The sequence below is a fragment of the Herpailurus yagouaroundi genome, unplaced genomic scaffold (assembly GCF_014898765.1).
Source record: "Herpailurus yagouaroundi ecotype Mexico unplaced genomic scaffold, PumYag 29, whole genome shotgun sequence".
In the NCBI taxonomy this organism is placed as follows: Eukaryota; Metazoa; Chordata; class Mammalia; order Carnivora; family Felidae; genus Herpailurus; species Herpailurus yagouaroundi.
In genome coordinates this window covers 7,343,414-7,368,311 of record NW_024412377.1, presented here as the reverse complement: position 1 = coordinate 7,368,311, position 24,898 = coordinate 7,343,414, and the positions used below count along the sequence as shown (strand labels likewise).

At 47.1% G+C, this 24,898-nt stretch overlaps 1 protein-coding gene across 7 annotated transcripts in view; it reads left to right on the top strand.

Moving 5' to 3' along the window:
* Window positions 1-24,898, top strand: part of ATPSCKMT (ATP synthase c subunit lysine N-methyltransferase) — a 245,604-nt gene that overhangs the window by 2,836 nt on the left and 217,870 nt on the right. For 5 of the 7 annotated variants that reach the window (XR_005796338.1, XR_005796326.1, XR_005796332.1 and 2 more), the window contains exons 2-4: window positions 1,757-2,043; window positions 5,035-5,172; window positions 6,551-6,601. Coding sequence is in view for 4 of the 7 variants with exons in the window: in XM_040493919.1 (XP_040349853.1) it covers window positions 1,757-2,043; window positions 5,035-5,172; window positions 6,551-6,601 (476 nt within the window). In the remaining 3 variants the exon portion in view is untranslated. Of the gene's footprint in view, window positions 1-1,756; window positions 2,044-5,034; window positions 5,173-6,550; window positions 6,602-13,377; window positions 14,834-24,898 lie in introns of those variants that run through there. The other 2 variants (XM_040493918.1, XM_040493920.1) reach the window with 2 other exon arrangements.

Genomic DNA, 24,898 nt, shown 5'->3' with positions numbered 1-24,898 from the left:
GTGGTGGACTCACGGTTGTGAGTTCGAGTCCCGTCTTGGGCTCTGTGCTGACGGTGTGGAGCCTGCTTGGGATTCTTTCTCCCCTTCTCCCTGGCCCTCTCCTACCCAAGCTTGCTCTCTCAAAATAAATAAACAGATTTAAAAATAAAGGGGGGAGGCAGGAGAGTCGGAAGGAGGTATCCTGATGGAAGCAGAGGTTGGGGTGACATGGGGCCACTGGCCCAGGAATGCAGGTGGCCTCTAGAAGCTGGAAAAGGCAAGCAAACCTATACCACCATAGAGCCTCCAGAAGGAACCCAGTGCTTCCAACCCATTTCAGATAGCTGACCTCCAGACCTGTTTGATAATGAGCATGTGTTGTTTTAACCCTCTGAGTTTGTGGTGGTTTCCTACTGCAGCCTTGGGAATGGAATCCAGTGGGCGCTTTGAATGGCTTACTGATTCTTGCAGCCATGAATAAGAACATCTTCGAATGACCAGAATCCGGTGTCCTCCCTCTTACTGTCTTCTGTTTCTTATGATTCCTGTGTTTCTGGCCTTGTCTTCTCTACTACACCGAGCTGCTTCAGGGCAGCCTTGCTCCCTGTAGGGTTCAGCATCTAGCCAACTGTGGATAAATAATAACGGCAACGGGCTGTTGTGCTGGGCAATGTTCTAAGTGGGTCCCCTAGTTTCATCCGCGTGGTGACTCTAATCCCCGTGAGTCAGATGAGCGAACTGAGGTTCAGAGAGGCAAAGGATCATACCGTTGGCAAGGTGCGGAGCCCAGGTCCTAACCTTGGGGTTGTGCTCTTGATGTGTCCTTACCCCTCGATCGATTTCAAAATGAAATCAGTTTCAGTCTCCAGAACTTGAGATCCTCCTGAGGATGTATTTTATTTTCTTAAAGTTTATTTACTTTGAGAGAGAGTGTACACATGGGAGGAGGGGCGGAGAGAGAGAGGGAGAGAGAGAATCCCGAGCAGACACCGTGCTCAGTGCAGAACCCGACACACTCATGAACCGTGAGATCACAACCTGAGCCAAAAGCAAGAGTTGGACGCTCAACCGACTGAGTCACCCAGGCGCCCCAAGAATGTATTTTAAAGGGTAAAACTCAAGAGGAGGATAGATCATTCATTTCTCTGTTTTCAGTGATTGGAGTTTGCTTTATTTCATATTGGTGCATTGAAATGATTATTTTATCTTTTGTTCTTTTTGGGTCTTTTTAAAAAATCTTTTCATTATCATACTTATTTTTTTTTTAGTGGAACCTGACTTTGGTCTCTTGTTACTTGAAAATCGTATTACTGCACCTGGATTATAGATGCCTAACCCGTTTTGATGTGGAATCTTTGCATCTTATTTAAAATAAGGCAGTAATTAGACATTTTAATGCTTATTTGTGAGGCTTTGTTCTAAACCGTAAAAATACAGAGTTCATGGTTAACATCTGTATTAATGGATATATTGAATTCATAAAATGCTAAATAGAGATGAACACATTGTTTTCTAAGGATGACTCAAAAAAATCATTATGTTGGAAGCAAAGGATTTTAGTTTTCTATTAGATTTAAAGAATTTTCTGTAAAACACATTACTTTAGTTGATAGAATTTGGAACTCAGTGTGGAATCCTTCATTTGTAAGTTAGATTGTATTCAGCTAAGTTATTCTTTACACAGTACGAGTTTGTCAAAAAGAACCACAGGGAAAAAAAATACCTTGGATTTCAGATTTGGTGTGACGTATATATTTCCTGCTTGCTTTCCACCTAGGTACACCCCCAGAAATACTTGAAGAAAGTCAGTCAGGATGTAGTCTACCTACAGGTCTTGGAGCCAACGGTTTGAAGAAAAGCAGTTGGGGGTTCTTCCTTACTGGGATCGTTGGTGGGACCCTGGTGGCCGTGTATGCCGTGGCCACCCCGTTTCTAACACCGGCCCTCCGAAAAATTTGTTTGCCATTCGTTCCCGCAACTACAAAGCAGATTGCCAACGTTGTGAAAATGTTGCATTGCAGAAGAGGATCCCTGGTCGACATTGGCAGTGGCGACGGGCGTGTTGTGAGTTCCGCTAAGGCATTTTAAGGTTTCAAACCCAAAGTTTTAAAATTTCTGCTTCACATTTCTTGTGAGGCTTATGCAAAGCCCCGTTAAATCTGACGGTAATTAAGTCGTCATGTATTTTGTGTGTGTTTAATGATCAAACCTTCCAGCATGATTTGGAATTTATTTTTCTCAGATTTAATTTTTCTGAAAGGAAAAAGTGCTCTGTAGATCCACCAGGTAAAAAGGAGCAATTAATTGGTAATTATGAAATTGTCCAATAAAAAAACTTGGGTCAGTAGAGGTGGCATAATTAGAGGCAACATTGAGTCATAGAGTTTAACAGAGATGTTTGCTTCTCTATTTATTAATATTTTTACATGCATAATAATCTTAAGGGGTAATGAAGAGTTAAAATAGGAAAGAGCCAGCGCCATTAACCCTCATTTATCCAAAGATCAGACTTTGAGTGAGCTCAGCATACTGACTCCAGTTGAGAACCTATAAATAAAGATTCAGGGCCACTGACTGCCCGGTGGGTGTCCGAGAGCACATTTCTTCATGGGCCTGGTGGCATCATCCTTAGGCTTCCATCCAGCCATGAGCCAGAAAGTGAGGATAGCGGTAGTCAAGGCCTGCGTTCTGGAAACATGGGGACCAAAAGGGGCACAACACCTTTCACCACCCCTGCAGCATGGACCTTGTGATTTCGTCATAGTGACTCGAATAGCCAGAAGGAGGTTAGGAAGTGACTTGTTTAAGAAATCAAGAGATGTATATATTTTATTTTAGAGAGCATGAGTGGGGGAGAGGGGCAAAAGGAGAGAGAGAGAATCTTTAAGTTTTGTTCTTAATGTTTTATTTATTTTTGAGAGAAGAGAGAGGGATGGAGCGTGAGCAGGGGAGGGGCAGAGAGAGAGGGAGACACAGAATTGGAAGCAGACCCCAGGCTCTGAGCTGTCAACAGAGAATCTCACGTTGGGCTCGAACTCACGACCCCTGAGATCACGACCTGAGCCAAAGTCAGATGCTTAACCAACTGAGCCACCCAGGCGCCCTGGGAGAGAGAGAATCTTAAGCAGGTTCCACACTCAGCACGGAGCCTGATGGGCTCGATCCCATGACTGTGGGATCATGACCTGAGCCGAAATCAAGAGTAGGATGCTGAACTGACTGGCCACCCAGGAGCCCCGCAAGATGTATATATTAACCAGGAGGAAGTTTTAAAATCCAGATTTGAATGCTTTACACATCTGAATAGTATCTTTGTGGTTTCCTTTTCTTAAGGGGGTGACATTGTAGTTAACTAGGGAAATTACTGTAGGCGGACGGCTCCTTCAGGCAGGCTGCCTTGAAGAGTGGGCAAGACAAATGAGCAGAGGCCCCAGGCCCAGCCCACTGTCCTCACGTTACAGAAGCCGGTGGCATTCTGTGGTTGACTTTGTTCTGAATCGTTCCGCTTCTCTTTTACCTGTTTTCAGTTTTGAGTGAGCAGTCTTTAAAGCCGAAGGAACTGTGTAAGTAATAAGTAATGGCAGGTTCTTCACGGACAGGATTTTGATTGCATATTACAACTAGTTCACAGAACATTCTCCCAGGCAGGTCCATCTTGCCCGCTGCTGTGCTGTCACTGATGGAGAGAGACACTGGGTTTTCAGCAACTGGTCAGGCGTCCCCAGGGGTCGGCCGATCCAGAAGTGCTTTATCCACAGCAAACCTGACTGTTGCAATGCTCGCGGTGAAATCTTTGACAAGAACACAGAAACTGACTTTAAATCAGTTAGCGTTGTCTTGTCTACAAAGCTGTAGAACTTTAGAGTTCTGTCTTTAAGTGATCTTTTGAACAAAAGAGGTGCCTTTTTTATCGGACGTTTTGATTACAGACCATAAATGGGAGGTATTCATATCATTTGACCACGTAAGTTGATGTTTTTCTTTTTTTTCTATTAAATTTTTAAAATTTATTTTTAAAATTCAGTACAGTTAACATAGTGTTTTATTACTTTCAGGTGTACAATATATCAATTCAGCATTTCTGCATGTTACTCAGTGCCCATCATGATCAGTGTGCTCTTAATCCTCCTTACCTGTCACCCAGCCCCCCACCCACCTCCCCTCCGGTAACCATCAGTTTGTTCTCTAGAGTTAGGAGTGTGTTTTTTTGTCTCTTTTTTTTTCATTTGTTTTGTTTCTTAATTTCTACATATGAGTCAAATCATGAGTATTTGTCTTTCTCTCACTTATTTTATTTATTAGCATCGTACTCTTCCACATCCATCCATGTCATTGCAAATGGCAAGGTTTCATTCTTTTTTTATGACTAGGATTTCATTATGTACACACATATATATATATATATATGTATGTATATATACATACACATACACATATCTCGTCTTTATTCATTCATCTGGTGATGGACACCGGGCTGCTTCCATAATTTGGCTGTTGTAAATAATGTTGCAATAAACATAGGGGTGCATATATCCCTGTGAATTAGTGTTTTCATCTTTGGGTAGATACCCAGTAGTGGAATTACTGGATCATGTATATGGTCAATCTATTTTTAATTTTTTGAGGAATCTCCCATACTGTTTTCCACGGTGGCTGCGCCAGTTTGCAGTCTCACCAACAGTGCACGAGGGTTCCTTTTTCTCCACATCCTCGCCGACGTCAGTGTTTCTTATGTTTCGGGATTTTAGCCATTCTGACAGGTGTGAGGTGATATCTCACTGTAGGTGTGATTGCACTTCCCTGATGATGAGTGATGTTGAGCATCGTTTCATGTGTCTCTTTGGCCATCTGTATGTCTTCTTGGGAGAAATGTCTGTTCGTATCTTCAGCCCATTTTTAATTGGAATGTTTCAGGTGTTTTGGTGTTGAGTATAGAAGTTCTTTATGTATTTTGGATACTAACCCCTTATCAAATATAGCATTTGTAGATACCTTCTCCCATTCCATAGGTTGATGTTTTTCTTATCTTGAATAAACATTGACTTCTTTCTGCAGGTGATAGCAGCTGCAAAGGAGGGATTCACCGCTGTCGGTTATGAATTAAACCCATGGCTCGTTTGGTACTCCAGATACCGTGCTTGGCGAGAAGGGGTGCAGGACTCTGCCAAATTTTATATTTCAGATTTGTGGAAGGTATGTAAGGCAGAGAATGGTCCTAGGAAATGCCAACCAAAACTTTATAATTCATAATTAGTGTGACTCAAAAACATAAAATGGGGACACCTGGGTGGCTCAGTTAAGTGTCTGACTTCGGCTCAGATCATGATCTCACGGCTCGTGAGTTCGAGCCCCATGTCAGACTGCTCAGACAGCTCAGAGCCTAGAGCCTGCTTCGGATTCTGTGTCTCCCTCTCTCGGCCCCTCCCCTGCTTGTGCTCTTTCTCTACTTCAAAAATAAACATTAAAAAAATGTAAAATGTATCAAAGGAAAAGTAGTTAAAATACAAGCGTATGTTTCTGTATAATGAAACGTGAACACCTTTTAAATTGACAGGTTTACCTATCAACTCTTTTAGAGTAGAAGCTTAAGGTTTTAAACCTGATATGTCATGTGAATTCCAAGAATTTGCTCAATTAAAAAATTTCTCATTTCTATTTATTACAAAATGATGAAAATTTTTTTTGACTTCATTTGGAAATCTCATAAATTGTAGACATTAATTTGTTAATGTTCTTGGTAAACGGTGGACTTTTCTGTGTGCGTGCTTGTGTGTGTGCAGGTGTGTTTTGCAAGAGGCAGAGATGAGTGCAAAAGAAAGAATCCACTATGTTCTCATGGTTCTTTCTGGTCTTCATAATGTATAAGAAACTTCCAAGTTTATTTGTACTCTAAAAAAAATACCCTGTAATTTTGCTTTAGGAAAGCTCCATAAAATGCTTTTTCTTAAATAAGAATTTCCCATTGTAATATTGTCATCAGTAGCTTATAAAAATTCATTGAGTTTTGCTTGCGTTGTTTTTTATACCATATATACGTAAATGATCTCTCTATGGAGTAGATAAGACTTTTATTGGGCAATAAGAATTTTGACTGGCAAAGCACTTTTCCCCCCAGTTTTTCGACTAAAGACCATTTTATTTCAGTTTTTGGGTGGTATTTTCGAGAGGAGGCGAGGGACTAGAATTTTAAGGATGGCTCAGCACGAAAGGCAGGTGGTTCCCTGATCTCGCGAGTTCTCGCTGAGCTGGTTTGGTGTATGGTGGGGTAGCATAGAGAGTGTGGACTGGGACATAGATGGCCACCGGCTGGTCACTGGATGAGTCACTGGCAAGTCTGACAGATGACCCCTGGGGGCCCTGTGTGGAGTATCCCTGAAGATGGCAGGAGTGACTTACAGGGAGGTGTTTGGAAAACCGTAATGGGCTGAATTAAGAGACAGAAGCTCAAACTTGGGTTCTTCTCGTGAAATCTTAAAGGAAGCCACATCCCTTGTGAAAACCTGTTTGATGAAACGGATCCTTGTGTTTGGCCTTTTAAATTAACCTGTGCCTTGTTCCCCCTCTTCTTTAGGTTACTTTTTCTCAGTACACAAACGTGGTTGTTTTCGGTGTGCCTCAGATGGTGAGTACACGTCCTCCTGTCCCTGGTTGGTTGGCTCTAGGTCCCGTGTGGCCCCTCCAGGTCCACCACACCGTGTCCTTGGCCGCCTGCCCCCGCGCCCTCGGCAGCCTCCCAGGGATTCTGGGGGCACGTCGGATTTCAGTTCACTGGCTTGACAAAGTACTTCAGGGCCTTAAAACTTTAATCATAAAAGATTCAGTCATGTTAAAACTTCTGCTTCAGATAAAATTCTCAATGATCTCCCTAAGCCCTAAAAATTCCAATCTGGAAACTGCTTTATGAGCTTCCGGTGTCTAATGTAGTTGGAGATTTTCGCGGTTGCTCACTCACCATCCAGCTGAAGTCACTTGGGAGAGTTAATGGCATGTTCCCTTCGAATTGATCGTTCCTCCGATTTTGCAATGAGGCTGTTTTCGGGGTGGGTGAGCGCTGGCTAGTTTCAGTTGACCTCGGCTGACTGATTTGTATCGAACTTTGATTACGTACTTTCAGAAGTGAAAATACCGTGGCATCTGTGCTGAAAATGGTTCTAAATTTAGCCTTTGGAAAGATGACCAGGATGGGATGCTTTTATTGTAATTGTTGGTTTACAGACCATAGAAAGAAATCCCTTTTCATCTTTCAAGGTCTATAATTATAGCCATAATAATCTTGGCAAAATTGGATGTTTGCTAAAATGCCACTATGCAACTGATATGTATGGTTTTTAATTTAAAAAAAAAAGGATATTTACTTTTTGGTTGTTTTGTTTTCTTATTCACACTTTAATTTTGGTCGAAGGTGGTTTAGTGCTTGAGAAATTTATTCTTATCAGGATGTTGGGTACAACACCACATTTATTTTTAAGTTGATTTAGAAGTGCTTTTGTTACATATTTTTGAAAGGAACAGGATTCTATATGTTTCGAAATCTCAGTAAGCCTAAATTTAAGATGAAACTGGGGTGTTTACACTTTTGTTATAGAAATCAAAAGAGGGGGGCGCCTGGGTGGCTCAGTTGGTTGAACGTCCAACTCTTGGTTTTGGCTCAGGTCAGGATCCCAGGGTCATGGGTTTGAGCCCTGTATTGGGCTCTGTGCTGCCAGTGTGGGGCCTGCTTGGGATTCTCTCCCCCCCCCCCCCGTCTCTCTATCTCTGTCTTCCTCTCTCTGTCTCCCTCTCTGCCCCTCTCGTGCTCTTTCTCTCTCTCTCCCTCCCTCTCTCTCTCTCTCTCTCTCTCTCTCTCCCAAAATAAATAAACTTAAAAAAGGAAATTAAAAGGGGCATGAGTTTAAGTCATTTAAGAAACTGGGACCATAGCATTGCTATGGAACTTGATGGTTATTTACTACTTATGAAGTTTGGGCATTTCTTTGGATTAATTAGCATCTTGGAGCAAATAGATTTCATTTGAATTCCATGCTTTATGAAAATAGAAAATTAATATTTATTGAGATTTCCATGCCATTCTGAGAGGCCGGCCGATCCTGGCCTGAGTTGTGGGCTCGTGAGGCCCCAGTGGGGGGCAGCAGTGGCCTTTGGTGGGCACGTCACCCCGTAACCTGTGGGCTCCAACTCCTTGTGCATCTTACCATGTTTGAGTATGGTCGGTTTTTGGAGCTGTTCACCTAGCAGAAATAAGAGTCCTCTATTTGTTTTTTTTTTTGATGAATGTTTTTGCAATTGTTGTCCATTTTTCTGTACGCAGAGAAACCTTAAGTAAGGAACTTGTGACATTTCACTGTTCCCAAGAAAAAGTGGGGCAGCTGAAGTACACAAAGCATCCATGTTCCCTGGAATGAGCGAGAGGGGTTCAGCCAGCATGCAGTTTTCCGTGCAGGTGTATTGTTCACAGGACCCACAGGGGATCGTTCATGCATGCAGGGCCCCGCTCGTAACCCTCATTGAGCTTCACCTACGTGGAGCAGGGAAGGGGAGGGACGGTGCTGGCTGGGGATTCAGGAGGCCAGCTCTGCTCTCCGGAGTCATGGGAGCCCCGATCGGGTCGTCTTTAGTGAAATGCACTTCCCTTGTCTGAGCACTGGTCGGCAGTCCAGTCATGGCATCGTGGCTCAGCAAAGCCAGCGGAGCATGAATGTTCCTGTGGCAGCTGAGGCCCACACAGGCCTGGAGAGAGCTAGGGGAGTACGTAGGGAACGTGAGAGGTGGAAACCTGGTGTTCTAGAACTCGTCCACCCCGCTTCTCATACCGCACTGACTGTTGAGCTTTTGTGGCTCAAAACTCATTTCAACAGGTGTGTCTGTAACCCCCCCAGGAGTGAGGAATCTTGTTCAGATCTGGTAAATCCAGTGCTAGCATGGTAAATTCCCACGTGTAACTTGAGCTTTTGTTCTTTTCAAAATGTGAGAAGATCAGTCCTGCCCTGTTTAAAACACGCCCAGGACGTCTTGCTGCTTTAAAGCAGTGAAGATAAGGCCTGAATGCTCCACGTGGCCTGAGGCCTGGCGTGGAGCGGCCCCTGCTTCCTTCAGCTCTGTGCTTGCCAGCCCCCTGCCCTTCTCCCGGCCCCTGGACTCCACTGTGTGAGCCGTGTTCTTCCCTCTGACCTAAGTCCCCCCAGCTCTGGGCCTAGTTGGCGAGCTGCTGACCACTCACAGGTCGGGTGTCCTTTCCTCCAGGAAGTCATCCCTGATTGCCCAACGAGACAGACCCCAGTGCCCCTGTTTTCCATCTGCACAGTGCCTGTTCCCTCTCCGTAGTGAGACTGTGTTTACTCACATGATGGCTTCGGCAGGTTTGCCGTGTGGACCGCACTGTGAGCTCAAGAGTGAGGGCCGGCCTGTCTTTGCTCCCAGACCCCCAGTGCAGCGGCACCAGCGCAAAGTAATGACTCAAATACTCATTAAATGAATGAACGAGGATGGTAGAAACATATCCGTTAATGACACTTCCTAGTGGGCTGTTAAATTTCATAACTTTCAAAGACTGACTAATTTAATTTTAGTTACAGATCCTGTTGTGAATTGATGAACGAAAATGTTATCGTGTTCTGATAAAGATAAATGATTCACAACGGAATCCTTTATCCTTCGTCCATCCATTCAACAATTATTTATCCGGTGCCCCTAAGTGCCAGGTTCTGTTCTAATCACTTGGGTACTTTAGTGCGTGAGAAAGAGAAACATCCTTGCCCCGAGGTGCCTATACACTAGTGAGGAGAGGAGCTCTTACCTGGGGGTACCTATGTAAGATGTGTCGTTCAGTAGCAGGAGGTAAGTGCCGTGGGGCAGACTAAAGCAGGAGAGGGAGGGGAGGAGACAGTGCCCCTGAAGAGGACGTGCGGAGGTAAGGGGGAACGTGCCAGGCAGAGCCATTGTGGAGGCGCCCAGGGGTGCGTGCCTGTGGGGTTCCAGCAGGAGCAGGTGGGGGGGGGGGGGTGGCAGGAGCAGGGAGAGGTGACGTCAGAGGGGAAATGGGGGCCGTGCTGTTGGAATGCAGACGCCGTGGTGGGTTTGGGCAGAGGAGCAGAGGACCTGCCTGGGTTGCAGAGGATCTCAGGCTGCTGTGTGGACGCCGAGTGTGGGTGGAAGCCAGGAGACGGGTTCTGAGCTCTTGCAGGCATCCAGACGGTAGGTGTGCTAGGCTCTTGTCTGGGCAGAAGCGGTCAAGTTCCAGAGGCATCGTGGAGATGCCAGCAGGATGAGCCGGCACATCCGGTGTGAGGCGTGCGAGAAAGAGGGACCAAGGGCACCTTGAGGGCTTTGGCCGGACTAACTGGAAGTTTGCAGTTGTGACTGAGCTGGGAAAGGTGCAGGCTGTGTGGACCGAGGAGGAGGGCCGGGGGTTCCTTGGGCAGGTGAAGCCCGAGATGTGTGTGGAGGTGTGAGGTTGGCAGTGGGCGGAGGGGGTCTGAGACTCAGGAAGGGGAGGGGGCTGGAGATTGCGCATCAGTCGCCGAGGGAGCTGAAGCCCGGGAGTGGCCGAGGTCACCCGGGGGGAGGCAGAGCGGGTCGGTCTGGAGTTCTGGCCTCTGACAAATGGCACCCAGCCAAGGACCCTAGAGGAGGCATTGGGTAGGAGGAAAGCCCTGGGGGGGTGGCGGTTACCCTAGGAGCCCAGTGAAACCGGTGTTTTGGGGAGGAGGGAGACGTCAAGGGGCTCAAGAGCTGCTCATGGGTATGGCTAAGTTGTCCTATGTCTTAGAGCTGGTTTCAACTTAGGCTTAAAGTTTTGAAGATGTAATTAGAATATGACGAGTTCGTGTCACTTTGAGACTATAATTGTATGAATAATTTTGAATTCCATTAGACAGACATGACACATCACTGCCTCTCTTTGTGCGTGATATCAAGACCCGGGCTCGTTGCATGTTTATGTGTAATTTAGCCAGTTAATTTCTTGTGATTGAAATAGCTCCTTTCATTTGTGGGTTTATCTTGACTTAGCATATGACAGTCATTGGGAAATAAAGGAAACCATAAAAGAGAAAAGAATCATGGTAACATGAATAAGTTTACAGTTATTCTTTTTATGAATAAAATTACCGTAAGAAATCTCTGATACTTTGGAAACATACATATTGTCTCATTCTTCACCTATTTAATGTTTCCCTCAAGGAACAAAACTTTCTTTTTTTTCTTTCTTTCTTTTTTTTTTTTTTAAAGAAATCTTTCACTGGCTGTTAAAAGAGTAGAAATATCCCATCCTTAATGGAATTTACTTTTGGTTATATTGGTATTAATTGTAATGAAGAATTAGAATTTTGACTCTCTGTAGCTTTAGGCCATGTAGAGGACTTTCCCCAAGCCGCTTTTTAAAGATACAGATCAGGAGTAAAGTTTTTATAGAAGCACTGTCGATTTGTTTGTAGTTTTGAAGGGATTCGTTTTGCTCAGGTCTTGGTTTTGAGATAGCATTTCCCATTTAGAGGAACCAGGAATGTTTGAGAGGTGGTTGATCTGAGGGCTGAGTTGGGGACCAATAACAAAAGCCTGGGGTATTTTGTTGATCCCAAGTCTAAGGAAGTGTTCAGAATATTTGTTGGGGGCACATCTAAAGGAGAGAGAAGCCAACTTGAGGAGGCTCCTGGTGGCCAGACGGGGGCAGTCCGAGCATCAGAAGAAACAAGGGTGATAGTGGATTACAACCCATTGAACGAGATAGGAATCTGGGAGCTGTTACTTATGGCAATAGGTAGATAGGTAGAAAAGAAGGGAGAGTTCTTCCTTATGGTAGAATGCTGACTGTTAGCCTGGAAGGAATGATGGAATTAGCAAATGGCCACTCTGCAACCGTATAGGGAAAACTGACTCAGGCGGGTCATCAAGAATGCTGCATCTCGTGAGGGACAGTTCGATGAGCGGCAGGGTATTTACATCGTCTCAAGCTAAGTCTGACAAATTACTCATTATGAAGGAAAATTAGTAACCCCACTATGGAGATGCCAGGTGGTGACCATCAGTCTCAAAGCAGAAAGTCCTCACGGGTGCCTGACTGTGGGGCCCTGAGAAGCTCACCGCCCCTCTTGTGGGGCATCGCCAAAGATGCACGTGCTGAGTCGTCACGAGCACGCATCAGATGATCCAGGGTGCGGGCCACTGGGGAAATAACTGGCCTGTATTCCTAAAGCTGTCATGAGACAAAGGAAGGTCACGGAACTGCTCCAGATTGAAGTAGACTGAGGAAACATTCTAGCTGAATGCAATATGACATCGTAAGGAAAAACATCATAAAGGACGTTCTTGGGACTTTAGGCAAAATTGGAATGCGATTGGAATTATTATTATTGGAATACAATCTTGAATATCCTGAATTTGATAACTGAGCTGGGCTTATGTCTTAGGAAGCACTGAGGCATCAAGGAACAAAGGGGCATGTGTGTGCAACCTATTCCCAAATGGTTTAGGAAAAATATTCATAGAGGAAGAGGGCAGATTGGAGAGAACAAATATGACAGAGTATTAAGAATTGGTGAAGCCGGGTAAAGAAGTACGGAGTCCTTTGTTTTCTTCTTGCAACTGTTCTCTAAATTTGAAATGACTTCAGAATAACAAATGAAGAAAGTGGAAAAAATACTTCTAGGAGGTAAAGCTGGTAGGATCTGAAGATAAATTTTTAAGCGATTGTTAATTTGCCGTTGTGATTACGATGACAGTGTTTTCAGCAGGTAGATTGGTAATAAAAGGATACAAAAATGATAAAAGGATTTTACTTTTTAGAAGATATGTTGATTGTCAACAAATTATCAGTGTATTATCGATACATTTTTGAAGAATTATGAAATATTTCATTATATTTCAAGTTGGTAGAGTCTGTTTTTTCATGGTCTAATTTAATAATACCGTATCTCACTGAATCTAGATGCTGTCAATTTTAAGATGCCCCATTGCTGTTGAGAAAGAAAAAAATACTGCCAGTTGTAAATCTACGATTATGTCCATTGTAAGGTGTATCCTGATTTCAGAGATGTTAAAATGTGTGGGAAAATGTGTGAAATAGTTGAGACAGGGTGGATTGAGATGCTAGGTGGGAAAATAAAGCTGCTTCTCATTTTAATGACTGCCACATCATGGTTTTAGTTAGAAAATGGGAAATCTGTCATCTCTGCTAAAAATGGCTTACTTTATGATTGATAGAAGATGTTCTTGTAACCGTTGCTAATGTGACTTTCGTGATTTGATGGATCGTTTGATAATGTGTTTATGCCCCGGAGTGATCTTTTCTACAGCTCCTAATTCCTGCACAGGTATTTTCAGGCCCTCAAATCCAAATGAGCATTTGGGAGTCTCTTCCTCCGACTCCCTGCTTACTGAAATAATGACTGTCGTTCTGCACAGATGCCACAGTTGGAGGAGAAACTCGAGCTTGAACTGAAGGATGACGCCAGAGTCATTGCTTGCCGGTTCCCTTTCCCTCGCTGGACCCCAGACCACGTCACCGGGGAGGGGGTAGACACCGTGTGGGCCTACGACCTGAGCACGCTGCGAGGCAGGAGGCCCTGAAGACGTTTCCAGCCGGTCATTCAAGTGTAGACTTTATGGAGAGTGGTTTCCCAGGTGATGGTGGTCTTCGGTTTCATAGAGATCTACAATTGTGTCGTCAGCAAAGAGTCTGTTTTTCTTCACTATGGAACGAAAATCTATTACTTTCCTTAACTTTTGGAAAACAAACAGAAGTTAAGAACAGCAGGTAGATTTAAAGTCCCTTTTCGTGGCATGTTCAAAAAAGTGGTCTTCCTTCCCATGCGCTCTGATGTATGAAAATATGACCAGGGGATGGTCAATGTTGATGGGCGGGAGAGATGTGAACAGCTCTTCACGCTACAAAAAGTATGATTTAATGCCAGAGATGAACAGAAACACTTTTTAAAGAGGCTGTGCAGTAGGAAATGTTTGCAGTTTCATCTAACTTTATTCACACTTAAGATTTGTCTTTCTTTTTTTCTGTACTTCATGGCAACGTTTTCTAAAGGACTCAGGCGCTCCTATTTTATAACATTGATTAGGAATAATTTGTTGTGAGGCCAGCGCTTTACTGTATTTTCTTGGATCTGAGGTGTCTATACGTGTGCGTGTAAACGTGTGGATAGACACACACATTTGACCATTTCTGAAGTTGTGACGTACCTTCCGGCTGATGGTGTTTTGTGTCTATGATCGGCAGCATTGCACATCACGACGTAGCTGTAGCCACCACGGATGGTATGTCAGATGTGATGCGAGGTGCTCAGAGGAGATGCAGGACGTTCAGGAGTTATAGGTAATAACATAAGCCGTCATGAGCTTGGGCGCAGCCAGACCTGGGATCACATCCCTGCTCGGCGACCAGCCTTGCACCAGTGGCTTGACCTCCTGGAGCCTCGCTTTCCCGAGCGTCCCCAGCCTCTGTTGGGATAATGATACACCGAACAGGGGACTCTTTTTTTGTAAAACTCATGACGCAAAGTCTTTGGTCTTATCGTTTTAGATACTAAAGAAGTCACAGATTATTTCTGCTAGTCGCATCTTTATTTTATGAAAGTAGCCATTCATTTAATATTCTCGTTTAGGAGAAGAGACCTGACTGATTTAGATAAAGACAAGTTACGGAAAACCTTTGAATGTGAATAGATAGGCTTCATGTATCTGAAACGTTAATCTATTAAATGGTGGGTCTAATAATCCCTGTGTATCACAGAAAAGGAATGAGCTCCCGATCGTACACCTGTAACCTAAATACCAAACTGTGTCTTCATGGAGGTTTGATAAAATGAGATGGTTTGTATTTTTAACTAAACTCACGAAAATACGATCAGCTTGAGAATTTTCATTTAAATGAAAAGCAACTGGGGACCCGTTCATTCATTCGGCGAATACTTCTTGTCTGCTGTGTAATAGGCCTGTCCGATTCAGTGGTGAGTAGACATGAAGGACCCCTAATCTTGTGGAAACGTGTATTCCGGAAGAGAGACAAATACGGGCGTGAATGTAAGTGTGTGTGTGAAGCTCTCTGAAAGAAGTAAACCGTGTGACAGTCATGGGCACTTGTCAGATTTTTGGCTGCCACCGTCCGTCCCTTCCCAGTAGCCCCCCCATTTCTTTCCGAAGAGCGAATGCCCTACGACGGTGTGTAGTCTGGTGTCTGTCCCTGCCTCTCACCCCAGCCAGCTCTGTAAGTGGGCGAGGCACGCCTGGAGAGGGACCCATCATGGCTTCTGGCCAGGCAGGTGTGACGGGCAGAGGTAGGGTTTTGTGGAACCTTGGCTGTGTTCAGTAGTCTTCTAGACATGCTCCTGGCAGACTTGTGGAGGCATCAGGCTGTCTGCAAAGGCATATATAACTTGCCTTTTTGAGGTTTCTGGTTTAGCTTCCCAAAGATTAAATGGCCCCTGGTGTTGCAACCTCAGAATAAAATGGACCATTTCACGGAAGTGTTGGCATTCATGGAGTTTGTAAGCTCTCTAATGGATTGATTGATTGATTTTTAAAAAATATTTATTCTCTTTTTGAGAGAGAGCGAGTGAGCACACAAGCAGGGGAGGGGCAAAGAGAGGGAGACAGAGAATCGGGAGCGGGCTCCAAGCTGTCAGCACAGAGCCTGACGCGGGACTTGAACTCCCGAACCACAAGATCATGACCTGAGCTGAAGTCTGACGCTTAACAGACTGAGCCACCCAGGCGCCCCTAATGGATTTTTTTAAATTGTGCATTTGAATAACCTGGAAGTGAGCTATAATAATTTTCTTACAGGGGTTATTGTGGCTTCTCTGACTGGCTGGTTTGACTTTTATTGGTTCCAGGATTCAGGGTCTGAAATTTGCGCACAACACAAGGCAGGGAGCGAGACCTGTTGCGTTTGATGTCGAAAGTAGGATTCACAGACGCCTGACCGATTGAAATCAGGGATGAGTGCTAGCTTGAGAAAATTTAAAGTTAAAACGACAACAACCAAACAGGAATAGGAATAGAGCTTAGGGGTGACGTAGCCTAACGAGCCATTGTGACCAGACCTGGAGGTTCCATTGACACACGGTCAGGGGCTTGAGCCCATTCCCGTCTGAGTGCATTTTTCTCCCAAAGCGTGGCCCCAGAGCTACAACCCTTGCCTTTCCCAGCCCTGCCAGATGGGATCCGTGAGACCCTCAGCCAGTTCCAGTGTTCAGACCCCCTGAAACGAGCTTAGCTCCGCCAAGAGTATGGGAAACCGAGTTTGAAAGACCGAGACCCTTCTAGACGCACCGGGTGCACCGTTGCTGAGAGATGCTATACACCATGACAGGCTACAGCCAGACAGAAGGAACGAAGGTCCTGACATTTAAACCACGCAGCAGGATGCTGTGCCTCTGCCAGAGTACTTTCCCTGATGGCCACAGGCATAAAAGAAATAGCTGTTCTCAAACGCAGGAGTCCTCTGAGCTTGCGCTGTAACCTGTATTTCCTAGATCATCTGGAGTCCCCCGGGCCGCGGGGGAGCGTTTCTCACCTGGCCTGGGGAACCGAAGTCTGCGCGTCTCTGACCCGGGCCACCTGTCGGGGAGCGGAGGATGCCGGCAGGCCGGCTGAAGGGACGCAGACACCACTCGCTGGGATCCCCCAGCCGCCCCCCCTTTTTCTGGGCAACCCCCCCCCCCCCCCCCCCCCCCCAGTGCTTTGGGCATCAGGGTGGGCGGTGGGCGGTGGGCCACGGGCAGGTGATTCAGCTCCGGCCAGTGAGGCGTGAAGGGGCGTCTGCTGGGAGCTTAGGGAAAGGTTTTGTTGCTAACGGAAGGCGCTTGAGGCGAGCGTGGCCTTCCGGGCCTCGGACGGGCTGTATGGAGCCCTGACACCTGCAGTTCTGACGGCTGTGTTACAGCCACCAGGGGAAAGTGAAGTTGAAAGTGGGGGTGCTGAGGCCGGCCGAGCAGAGAGATGGACAGACTCCTGGTGTTTGCTGACTTGCCAAGCTGACCTGGAGCCTCTGACTGCAGGATGTCTTTTTTTTGTTTAATTTTTTTTTTTAAATGTTTATTTATTCTTGAGAGAGGGGGAAAGAGAGCACAGCAGGGGAGGGGCAGAGAGAGAGAGGGAGACACAGAATTGGAAGCAGGCTCCAGGCTCTGAGCTGTCAGCACAGAGCCCGACGTGGGTCTTGAACCCACGAACTGTGAGATCGTGACCTGAGCCAAAGTCGGACGCTTAACTGAGCCGCCCAGGCACCCACCGCGCCCCGCCCCCGGCCCCGACTTCAGGACATCTTAAGGGAAGTGACAAACCCACGTTGCTGCTGTCCTGTGGGGGTGGCAGTATTTGGGCTGTGTGGCCATCTGGTGGGGACAGGAGGGTGTGAGGCTGAATGGGGGTGAGGAGGATGCCCCAGGATGTGGGGTGCGGGCACAGCCAGAGGGGTGCCTGGGGAGCTGTACCAGGTCAGAAGGGCTCTGAACTTAGACCCAGCATTCACAGTCGACAGGAATCTTCCCAGGCGGGCATCCTGTTCTTGGGGACGCAGGCAGGGCTGAGTAACAGCAGGGCCTCAGCCACACCCCTGCATGCGGGGGCTCCGTAGGGGGAAGGATGATTCCTCAGGATTAGAAAGGACTTAGTGAAGGGAGGGGAAGGAAACACCTCAGACTGCCCACTTGGCAGGTGGGGTTGCCCAGTGAAAGAGCTGCGGTGTGGACGGCACGTGTGTGTCCTTGGGTTGAGATCCTGACCCCCAGTGCGATGGTTGAGGGAGGCGGTCTCTGGAGATGCTTCGGTCCTGAGAGTGGAGCCCTCACGAGTGGGGCTGGCGCCCTGGTTTGGCGGCCTCAGCGAGCTTGGGAAGACAGCCGGCCGTGAACCAGGAGGCGCCTTCTCGCCAGACGCCGAATCTGTGGGTCCTTGATCTTAGACGTCTTAGTCTCCACAACTGAGATGAAGAAATGCTTATTGTTTAAGCGCCCTGGTCTGGGTGATGGTGCGGCAGCCGGAGCTGGTGAGAGACAGGCTGGCCCCCGAGAAGAGCCCCACCCTGCACTGTCCAGTCTTGTCACCACTCCAGCCATCACTTCCTTGACCTGGAAAGGAAGGGAGCCAGGATTGAAGAGGGCTCCCTCCGGTGCCAGCTGGGAGGAGCGAGAAACCTTCCCCCCGACGTGATGGTCAGGGTCGGTTGGCCGAGTCCTGAAGTTCCACAGGGGCCCTCTCTGGATGGCCGTCGGGGGGAATGGTTGGCACCATCTCGAGGGCAGGTTTCCCTGCGAGTGGTGTCTTCTGTGCCTCTCCCTCTTGGCTCTCTCGGAGGATGCTTCTGGCACGGTTTGTCCCTAAACTAACCTGGAAGATGAAACAAAACTAGCGGGAGAGGAACAGAAGCTGCGTTGACAAGCAGAAATGAAGTCTAGGTGGCAGAGGGTCTTGGAAACCTCTCCTACGAGGCGCAGTTAAACAGGCTGTGGATGTTTGCCCGGGATGAGAGGAGGTGTAGAGGACACAGAACGGACCTTTCTGGTGTTCGAAGGCTTGCCAAGTGGCAGAAGAAAGGAAAAGTGATCGTGGACGTGACCGTATGTCAGCAGTTTCCATGTGCTGGAAATAACCCCGTTCGTATCTGTAGGGCGGAGGCACGAGCTCGTTTCTTTTCTCTCAACCAAAGGGAGTTGCGGTCAACTTGCTCAGTCACACTCGGACACGGGAGCACAGAGTCTTACGTTCTAACTGGCTCTGAGATACCAACTCGGGTCACACTGGGCTGGCGCCAAAGGGACAGGAGGCTGCGGCTCAGTCCACGGCACAGTTTGGGTAAAGTCGTTTCAGGTTAGGATGCGTTGCCTCTGGACACAGTGAGTTTCTTGTCACTGGAGATAGTGGAGCAGAGGGCTGGACAGCCACTTGGTGGAGATATTGTAGAAGGGATTCATCTACAAGCAGGTGTGGAGTCTTGAAATGGCCTAAAATGACCTCGAGTTTTCCAGTCTTCGCAGTCTTGCCAGAACCTTCCCGGCCGAACACAGTGGGTCTGTGAGGCATCAGAGTGGCCTTTGAGCAGCGACGTTGTACATGCTTCCCGATTCAACTCAGCCTCCCCCAGCTCCAGGCCACGGGCGGCTTTTTACTCTGGTATACGAAATGGAAGTAGTCGAAATTTTGAAATCTCGGAGAAGCTAATGAATGACAATAGGTTTTATCAGAACCCCAGCAGAGAGCTGACTCTCAGAGAAGGTTGGAATCTGTTCGACCCCAGAGAGCTTAGTCCCAGAGAGCACACTTGGGTCTCCCACGTTCTTCTTCTTCTTTTTTTTTTTTTTTTTAAGTTCTTAACATTTATTCATTTTTGAGAGATGGAGGGAGACAGAGTGTGAGTAGGGGAGGAGCAGAGAGAGAGAGGGAGACACAGGATCTGAAGCAGGCTCCAGGCTCTGAACTGTCAGCACGGAGCCTGATGCGGGGCTGGAACCCACGGACAGGGAGCTCATGACCTGAGCTGAAGTCGGACACATAACCAGCTGTGCAACCCAGGCGCCTCCCCACTTTTGTAAAACATTTATTTATTTATTTAAATAAAAAAATATTTTTTAATGTTTTATTTAACCTTGAGACAGAGAGAGAGAGAGAGAGAGCGAGCAAGCATGACTCGGGGAGGGGCAGAGTGAGAGAGGGACATAGAATCCGAAGCAGGCTCTAGGCTCCGAGCTGTCAGCACAGAGCCCAACGGAGGGCTCGAGGTCACAAGCTGTAAGGTCATGACCTGAGCCAAAGTCAGCCACTCAACTGACTGAGCCACCCCGGCACCCCCAAAATTTATTTGTTTTGAGAGAGTGCGAGCGTGTGCACATGAATGGGGGAAGAGCACAGAGCTGGAGAGAGGGAGAGAGAGAATCCAGGCAGCCTCCTTGCTCAGCACGTAGCCCGATGCAGGGCTTGAGCCGTGAGATCCTGACCTGAGTTGAAGTCAAGAGTCAGATGCTCGACCGACCGACCGAGCCACCCAGGCGCCCCATGTGTTTCCAAGTTCTGATGAGAGCCAGGAGACTGTTCTTGAAGCCCCTGGGACAAGTCCGTCACTAATGATGCCTCACTGCCTTCTGAGTGACGCCGTCTTACCCATCCCCTTGTCAGGGGAGCAGCCTCACAAGGTTCTCTGACCCCTCTCCAACTGATTGGAGCCAACGTCAGGCCACAGAAATGAGATGAGCTATTCTGATTCCATGTTGAGAATTTAAATTGGGAACAGAAAGACTGGGGATGTCCAGGGGGAGGCTGAGGGCATGATGCTGAGGCCAGGGGAGTTTGGAGGGCTGTGACAGACGAGAGGGTAACAGGTTTCTCTGGGTCAAGGGCCCAGTCCAGGGAGCCGGCCGCAGGCCAGCCCGCCCACCACCAGAGGGCCCAAGAACCGGGCCGGGTGGAACCCCCGCTGCCCCTCACATCTTAGCCTCCCTCAAAGGGTTCAGTTGAGTGTCGTGTTTCCTGAAGAACTCCATTTTTCTTTTAATTTTTTTTAATGTTTTTATTTATTTTTGAGAGAGACAGAGGCAGAATGTGAGTGGGTTAGGGGCAGAGAGAGAGGGAAACAGAAGCAGAAGCAGGCTCCAGGCCCCAAGCTGTCAGCACCGAGCCTGACGTGGGGCTCAAACTCACGAACTGTGAGATCATGACCTGAGCCGAAGTCGGACGCTCAACCGACTGAGCCACCCAGGCGCCCCAGTGAAGAACTCCATTTATGTAATCGGCTATTTTATGATGAACGAAAATAATACTTGTCACGACAGGTGTTAAACACAAGGAGCTTGGTACCCCCAAAGGTGGCGCAGGCCATCTATTTCAAATAGAAAAGTGGGTATTTATATAAATGTGAGAAATCTCCCCTCTGAGTAACACAATCAAGTTTCTGCACTCAAATAGAAACCTTGAGTCATCTGGCATCCTCTCAGGCAGAGTGAAGCGTTCCCGTAATCGTGACACGTTGTGGTTATATTGGAATTGGCACACTTGTGACCCAATGGACCGATGCAAATTGAACGTGAACAAAGAAATCATATAACTTTTATAGGTAAGGGGAATCAGGTCTTACCTTTTCTAATTTAATGTTACGGTGTGAATGTTACCTGAGAAGGGCTGATCGAACAATAGCTCATTGATCACAAGGTTTGAGTCAAGGATGGGAAGGAGGAATCGAGTACATTTTCTCCTCTGGAATACTGTGGGGTGGAACATCGGGCAGCAAAATTATTCTTTATGAGAATTGATACGAATGCCGGAAAAATTCACAAAACGCCACGTATGTCCCAGACTTGCTGGGGACGTTTGAGTGGCGCAGTCTTACGGGGTTTGCCAGGCAGTGTTGTTCGTGGGGAACGTGACAGCTACAGAGACAGGGTGTCACAAGGCATTAGGTTCATGCTGGTGCACATGGTGAGCGGTCAGCACATTCTGGAGGGGGCCAAAGCCTCTGCTGTTCCAGAGACCGTCTCTTCTCGCTCCCTGACATTTACCTGTCCCGGGCACCTGTGCTTTATCACTTCATCCCATGGCCTCTTTCCCACATGTCTGCCAATCTCTGATTTAAGAGTTACATATTGCCATTTTCAAGAGCATTTGCATTTTGTTAAGGAGTCATTCAATAGGAATTTGAATGTTCAGGGAGGCCGAAAGATGGGATTTGCAATGGTTCCTTGTTTCCACCTGCTTTTACCCCAGTCCAAACTACCAAACTGACATAATCATGGCAGCTCAGAAAGGCAGACTACGGTCACTGAAAGTTTCTCTTGACCTGGAAATGTTAATTATGAATAGAAATTCATAGTCCAGAAACAATGATAACAAAGATAGCTCTCAAGTGTTGACTGTCTACCAAGTCATACGTCTTTTAGATACATTATTTTTATTTTTTTAAAGTTTATTTATTTTGAGAGAGAGAGAGAGAGCGGGAAGGGGCAGAGAAAGGGAGAGACAGAGTCCCAAGCAGACTTTGCGCTGAGAGACACGGGACTTGAACTCACGAACTGTGAGATCATGACCTGAACTGAGATCAAGAGTCGGACACTTAACTGAACTGACTGAGCCACCCAAGCGCCCCCTAGATACATTATTTTTAATTCTCATACTAACTACAGTATAGATATGATATTTCCCAGGGGTGATCTGAGGCGTTTAGAGAGTAATTCGTTTGCTAAGGCCCATGCACCCATTACCAGGTAGTGGAGCTGGTATTCACACCCAGGCCTGTCTGGCACTAACACCTGTGTGATTTCCCCTTTGTCCCTGCCCGGCCAGGGCGTGGGGACGACCCTACTGCTCCAGAATCGATCCCGTCTACCCAGAAGCTTAGATATCAGCAACGTTTGAGTAACTCTGAGGCTTGGGCCCCACGTGTCTTTGAATCAGAATACATCGTGTTTTTGGTAGGCACAAGGGTGGTCTTTGAGTCAGAAGCATAAGCCCGTGAGAAGAATAAGGCAGCCAGTTTTTCAGAATCGTCTATGCGCTCAGAAATAGGCAGAGGGAGTAATGAGTTCTACGCAGAGCTGACTTACCACCTGCCTTTTAGGTCCACCTCCCAAAAATGGGTGCGTGCAGACGTATCGCCCGTCTGTGTTAGACAGTAAACGACTTGCAGAAGCACATGTCTCCATCGGCCGCTGGGACGGCCATAACAACGTGGCACAGCCTCGTCATTGAGACCACAGACACGCATTTCTCATAGCTCTGGAGACTGGAAGTCCCGCTACGGTCACATTCCGAGATACCGGGGATTAGCATTTCCGTAGATGAGTTTTGAGGGGGACACGGTTCAGTGCCTAAGAAATCCCACCAAGTTAATTACAGCCTCACTTTCACAAGCAAGTAATTGGACGCAGCCTAAGCGTGCGTCAGTCGAGACTGGCTGGGCAGCCGTGACAAAAGCCTGTGGCAGAGTGACAGGTACCAGGGCACGTGGCACTTCCAGTAGAGGCTCCTGTGCTGTGACACGCATTCTGCAAAAACACGCGCCGAGTGTAGCCAGTCTGGCGGAAAAAGCTGGGTTAATAGACCACTCAGAATGGTTGCCACCTTGAAATCAGAGCATTCAGGAGACAATCAGTATCTGGGGAGAGAACTGGGCAGTGCAGGCAGGCAGCTCAGTGGCACTGGAGACTGCCCGAGGGGGTGATAATTTTACTTATTTACTTATTTATTTATTTAACCTTTTTATTTTTATTTTGATTTTTTTTAATATGAAATTTATTGTCAAATTGGTTTCCATACAACACCCAGTGGGGGATAGTAATTTTAGAAATCAGCCCGGGAGTGCTGATTTGGGGGAACGACACGGTGCACATGAGCACTGGAGGGCTTGCACCCCGCTGCACGCCCAGGACCGCGAAAGGCCGGGGAGCCCCTCTATGGGGAGGGGCAGGCCCTCTTGCTAACGTTTTCTAAAAATCCAACTGATGGGGCTCCACGTTGAGAGGCGCTTCCCTTCCTGCTGAAGCAGCAAGTTCTACTCATAATGCAAAGCTAGGCTCCCCTTGCAGAAATAACTACATAGAAACCAACGAAACTTCCAGGTTATTCTGACATCATCCCCTCTGCAGTGGTGGTATGGGAGTTATTGGTGTTACGATGATAGGTGCTCTAGCAGAGTAGAGTGTTGACAGGTGTAAAAAACCAGGGGCAGGACAGCGTGGTGTTTGCTTCCACTTTTGTAAAAAAGGGGCATTTGCATGCTTACCCGTGTGTGCCCCCCTTCCCCGACTCTCCCACACATACCTTGCCAGAAAGAATCCATGAGTACACGAGAACCTGGTAATAGCTTTTGCCTCCGGGGAGGATGGGTGGGGTTTGGGATCTGAGGTGAGAAAAGACCCCTTTTGTTATATTTTAAAATACTTTTTTTGGGGGGGGGGGGCGCGGGGGGGGCCCAGTAAGTTAAGCATCCGACTTCAGCTCAGGTCGTGATCTCACAGTTCGTGAGTTCAAGCCCCACATCGGGCTCGCTGCTGTCAGCGCAAAGCCCGCTTCAGATCCTCTGTCCCCCTCTCTTTCTGCACCTCACCTGCTTGTGCTCTCTCAAAAAAAAAAAAAAAAATTAAAAAACTTAGAACTGGTTGTGCCCAACACCAAATTGTGATCGCAAGTTAAAAGCCAAGTAAGACACATTCTTCTCTGCTTTTTGTGGTGTGTAAAAAGGGACACACTGGGTAGACTAGCAAGTGACATAACAGCTCTGAGTGGAACCTTTAGGTTATTGATTCTGAATAACCCTCAACTCCTGCCTGAAACATTTTGGTTTTTTTTTTTTTTCTTAAATTTTTGTTTTTTAACGTTTATTTATTTTTGAGACAGAGAGACAGAGCATGAACGGGGGAGGGTCAGAGAGAGGGAGACACAGAATCTGAAACAGGCTCCAGGCTCTGAGCTGTCAGCACAGAGCCCGACGTGGGGCTCGAACTCATGGACCGCGAGATCATGACCTGAGCCGAAGTCGGCCGCTTAACCGACTGAGCCACCCAGGCGCCCCAACATTTTGGTTTTTTATGGCGCCTCTGCGTGGGGGCTTCTGGGGAATGTCAATTCGCTCCCAACTCTTACAGCAGCTCGTTTTACCTTCGGACACCATGTTAACAATGCCTTCCGTATACCCACCTGGCTGAAAGCTGGCTCCCTAGCATTTCCTACCCGCTGGCCCTAATTTTACCTCCTGGGGACCACCCCGCACAAATCTAATGCTTCCTTCGTGGGAAATCCAAAACCCCAAAGATTTGGAGGACCCTCTCCTATTCCCACTGAATCTTTCATTCTTGTGTTTCTTCAGAAAAACCAACCCTCCCTAGCCTGGTAACTCTCCTCTTAACAGAAGCTAGGTTTTAAATTTTCCCTTCCTTCCTTTTTAATTTTTTTATTTATTTTTGAGAGAGACACACAGAGAGAAAGAACA